Raw genomic sequence first — 4,826 nt, forward strand, 5'->3', positions numbered from 1 at the left:
ACTGGTGCAGAACCCAGAGAGTTGTTGAGAAATTTCACACGGGTCATGACAAGCAGAGGTCACAGAGATATTTCGGGTTGTGCAAGTGTAGGAGTCTTAAGACAGCTCCTCGGGAGTGCAGTCACAAATATTAAACACTAAAGCTGAAAATTCTGACCAGGTAGTAGAAACAGGTTGTGGGTCTCAGCTACTCTGGAGGTAGGAAAATCACTTCATGTCGTAAATTCAATGTTGGTCAACGTAACACGGTCAAATTGTTTATTTTTTTCTTTATTGCTTAAACCAATGAAATCAACAGATTGATATATGCAAATTGTTTATTTTTGAGGCAGCGTCTCTTCATAGCTCAAACTGGCCTTAAAGTCAGAAATGACCTTGAATTTACTGCCTCTACCCTGGATGCTGGGATTACAGGTGTACTCTGTCACACCCAGTTTGTGTGGTGCTGAGGATAGAACCAAGCTCTCCGGCACAGCCGGGCAATCGACATCCTCAGCTCCAGATCTTCTCTTAAAATCAACCAACCAACCAAAGCCCTTGAGAGAATTCTACCAGTAATTGTGCCAACCGACACTGAACACACTCCTGGCTCCCTAGCTTCCTCCTCTCTCACCCCAGCCTTCTTTACTTTGTTGCCCCGTGGTGAGATGCTCCCCACTTGACTTTACAGCGCCCGGATCCGGGCAGGCGTCAGTGTGGGAGTCGCTGTGCGAGCGAGCGTGCGCACGCGTCCACCCACACCGCTTCCATATTGTCCGCCGCGGCGCCCCGTAGCAAGCTCTTGGCCAGCTCCACGTCGGCCGCGCAGGCGCCCTGGGCGCGTTCACCTGCTGCCGTTGTCGCCGCCGCCGCCGCTGACGGGACTGGATGGGGGGCCGAGGCCAGCCGGTGGCACCCAGAAAGAAGAGACGCGGCGGCGGCGACGCCGACACCCGCACGGCGAGCGCCCCGAGGTGCCCGCGAGCTCCACAGTCAGGCGGCGAGGCCCGGGCCCGGCCGCCCCGCGGGTAGAGAGACTCCGACGCCGGCCCCTCGCCGCGCCATGTTCAAGAAGCTGAAGCAGAAGATCAGCGAGGAGCAGCAGCAGCTGCAGCAGGCGTCAGCCCCTGCCCAGGTACACCATTCCCCTGCGCCGGGCCCGGGAGGCGGGCGAAAGTTCTCACGTAACCTCCGCCCTCCCCGCAAGCCGGAGCCGGGCATGGGTTTCGGACCGCCCTGGTGCTCCAGGAACCCTGGCCCTGGTTACTCCATGACTCCGTCCCTGTGCCCGCCGGCGGGACCCACGATGACATCTGGCCTTGGAGTTTCCCCCCTAAGGACCGACCCGGCCTGAGGATGGGTGCGATGGGCGCGGGTCCTGTGTGGGGACGTCCCCTCCCCCGCCCGTGCGAGAGACCCTGACTCTGGAAGAGATGGAGGGGGTGGGCGACCCAGGTCCTCTGCGACCTGGCCGAGGTCCCCTCCGTGTCCACTGGGTACCGAGCCTGGAATGGCCAGGATACTGATCGAGAAACGAGGGCACAGGGTCGAGCCGTCCCGGGCCAGGCTGCCTGGCGGAGCCAGAGTCGAGGGCCGCGTTCCAGCGCCCAAGGCTGTCACGAGTTAGTCACCTCGCATAACTTAACTTGGGTGATGGCGGCCAGGGCGGAGGGGCAGACGCTGCGCAGGACGTGCACGGAGCGTGTCTGCCACCCTGCTCTTGCTTCTTTTCAGGAAGGTGGTTGCTTTTAAGGGAGTTCGTTTCCAGGGCCAGGGGGGCGTGTTCGCAAGAGAAACAGACTGGCGGCGTCGGCGCTGCTGCTGTGAACGAATGCCTTTCCGAGTCTCAGTGGCCTGAGCACGGATTTCTTCCTTCCTTTTAGGGTTCCTAGAAAGTTCGTGTGCCAAGAAAGGCATTATGTCAATTTTCTCCCTGCTTTTCAAACTATTTTAAGCTTTGGAACAATACACATAAACTTTGTAAAAATTACATGAAGGGTTCATGACGTGCATTTTAGTGTACTAACCTAAATTGGGACATCAGTTTCTTTGTTTCTCAGAGGTCTTTGTGTACATGCTTTCTGGTGCTTAGCTTGCTTTCCATGGAGATGCTGTCTGATGTTTGTTGCTAGTAGAGTGCCTGTCAGTGCTGGTGGTTCTGGGGAAATACTTGCAGAACATCTATGCAGTAGAACAGTGATATTGTCCTTCCTTCCTTCCTTCCTTCCTTCCTTCCTTCCTTCCTTCCCTCCCTCCCTCCCTCCCTCCCTCCCTCCCTCCCTCCCTCCCTCCCTCCTTCCCTTCTTTCTTCGTTCAAAATAATTTAACATGATAGCCATCTAATTCCTAGTCATATTTTGCATTTTTAAAACTATGTAGGATTAACTTACTAAAAGAAAAATTAAACAGATGGGGCTATGAATGTAGCTCAGTGGTAGAGTGCTTGCCCAGCATTCACAAGACCCTGTGGGGTGTGTGTGTGTGTGTGTGTATGTGTATGCACGCAGACATGTGCGTGTTAAATAAATAAAAATATTTTGACATTTTTGTTCTCATTAAATATTAAAACTTGCTTAACTATTATGAAAATAAAGATAGGAAAGAACAAATATTTTGAGTCTACTTATATGAAATACATAAGGGTAATCAGACTCATCAGGCTAGAGAACAGAATCTGGCCCAGGGACTGTGGGTGGATGTTACTGTTTAATGGTTGGCAGTGTTTCAGTGGGTTGAGGAAGCTTTGGAGATGAATGGTGGGGATGATCTCATGGATTGTGAATATGCTTCATGGTACTGTACACCTACACATGTTCAAAATGGGAAACTGTGCCGTGTGCATAGTTTATCACAATTAAAACATTTTTAAAAAGCAACATATATGCCCTGCTTGAACCTGCATGGCTGTTTATTGTTTTTAAGTAGGGCCCTGAAATAATAGTTAATGTAGTAGAAATTTTAAAAACAAACCATAAAGTCCTAGCAAGATGTCTCACAGATGGCAGAGGAGTCCCTTCCTGAAGGGACATAGCCTTATTGTAAATCTGAGTTTGCAGTGTGTCTCTGTCTTAAATTCCCAAAGAAGGCCCAGAGATGGGAAGAGTCCAAGTTTATCCTGATTTTTATTTTATTTTTGAGACAGGTCTCTTTGCATAGCCCTGGCTGTCCTGGAACTTGCTCTTTAGACCAGAGATCCGCCTGCCTCTGCTTCCTGAGTGTTGGGATTAAAGGCATGCGTCACCACTGCCTGGCTGTTCTGATTGTTTATAATTTGTGTTCCTACCAAAGAGGACTCAGTGTCTATTGATAATGCTTTATATAGAAATATAGTGTCATATATTTTATTTTTTTAAATTTTATTTATGTATTTGTTTTTAGATATGAGTGCTCTGTCTGCACTTATAACTACGTGCCAGAAGAGGGCATCAGATCCCACTATAGATGGTTGCAAACTACCATGTGGTAGCTAAGAATTGAACTCAGAATCTCTAAGAGCAGCCAGTGTTTTTACCCATTGAGCCATCTCTCCAGACCCATTGTTAGGTTTTAATAGAAGAATCTTTGTTTATGTGATTAAACAAAAGTGTCTTGCATGCAGCTATCAGCAGAGAGGAGAGAGGAGACAGACAACTCCATATACTACTCTCCTAACCTGAGAAGTACTTCTAGACCAGTGGTTCTCAGCTCTCCTAATGTTCCTCATGTTGTGCTAACCCCCAGCTGTAAAATTATTTTTGTTGCTTCTTCATAACTGTGATTTTGCTACTGTTATGAATCGTACTATATCTATGTTTTCTCCTGGTCTTAGACGACTCCTGTGAAAGAATCCCTCGACCCCCAGGTGAGAACTGCTGCCCTGGACTGTTAGGGACCTTGGCTCAGACCACACCAGGGTTTACAGCTTTGACACCGGAAAGAATCATGGGACTAGCCAGTTGGAAGCAGATTGTAGATTTTATTAATGATATTTTGATACAGGCTTAAGTACAAGACTTAAGAAAAAGAGACTCCCCAAAGAAAGAGCTGCAAATGTTAAGATGTACCCCAGTGTGAGTATAGGCTCCTCAAGGAGAATGAGCGATGCTTTGTTTACCACTCTGGTGGCTTAGGCCGCATCTGCAAAGGCTGCTGAGAAACCTTTATTTTTCCTTCTCTCATTTGCTAAGTGGAAACATGAGGCGGCTCTGGAGAAGCCTCTGGTGGAGTTGTGATGAGGTGAAAGCAGGAGCCGCGGGTGCGGGATTGCAGGGTCCAGTATGTGCCCTCTGCTGGTGACATTCCTGGGAGCTGCCAGGGTTATGGCTGGGAAGGGAGAAAGGCCACAAGCAATTGTGCGAGTCTGTTCTGCCTCCGGCACATTCCTGGGGCACAGGTTCTGTCCCCTTTTTGGCGGCAAGATTTTTCCTGTCTCAGAACCAGCCTTGGTGATACACATCTAGAATCTTAGCACATGGGAGACTGAGGCAGGAGGATGAAGAGTTTGAGGTCAGTCTGGGCCCAGATTTAGATAGAAAAGAAAAAGGGAAATCTATAATTTGAATGTTAGAGTGCGGCGGGCTTCTCAACCGGTGAGGAAGAAACACCACCACACGAGGATTCTTCTCAGATCACGCTTTACTGGAGTGCACTTGGTTGAGAGAGAACATGAAGTGAAGGGGGGCAGGAAACGAGAGAGCAGGAGAGAGGGAGAGAGAAGAGAGGGGCGAGAGAGAGACGAGAGACGCGAGAGAGCCGGGGGCAAATGGCGGCTGCTTATATAGGGAATTGGCACATGGGTCGCCTGTGATTTGCTGCCACCATCAGCTGACACCAGACTGCATCAAGATAGGCCCAGGGACCTGTCCTGC

General features: G+C 49.8%; 1 protein-coding gene across 6 annotated transcripts in view; it reads left to right on the forward strand.

The window, feature by feature from the left end:
* Nucleotides 1–838: 838 nt before the first annotated feature.
* Nucleotides 839–4,826, forward strand: part of Golga4 (golgin A4) — a 96,595-nt gene continuing 92,607 nt past the window's right edge. For all 6 annotated transcript variants that reach the window (XM_013346546.2, XM_013346547.2, XM_026779380.1 and 3 more), the window contains exon 1: nucleotides 839–1,114. In XM_013346546.2, the coding sequence (XP_013202000.1) occupies nucleotides 1,043–1,114 (72 nt within the window). In that variant the 5' untranslated portion in view covers nucleotides 839–1,042. The remainder of the gene's footprint in view (nucleotides 1,115–4,826) is intronic.

This window comes from Microtus ochrogaster, chromosome 5 (assembly GCF_000317375.1).
Source record: "Microtus ochrogaster isolate Prairie Vole_2 chromosome 5, MicOch1.0, whole genome shotgun sequence".
NCBI lineage: Eukaryota > Metazoa > Chordata > Mammalia > Rodentia > Cricetidae > Microtus > Microtus ochrogaster.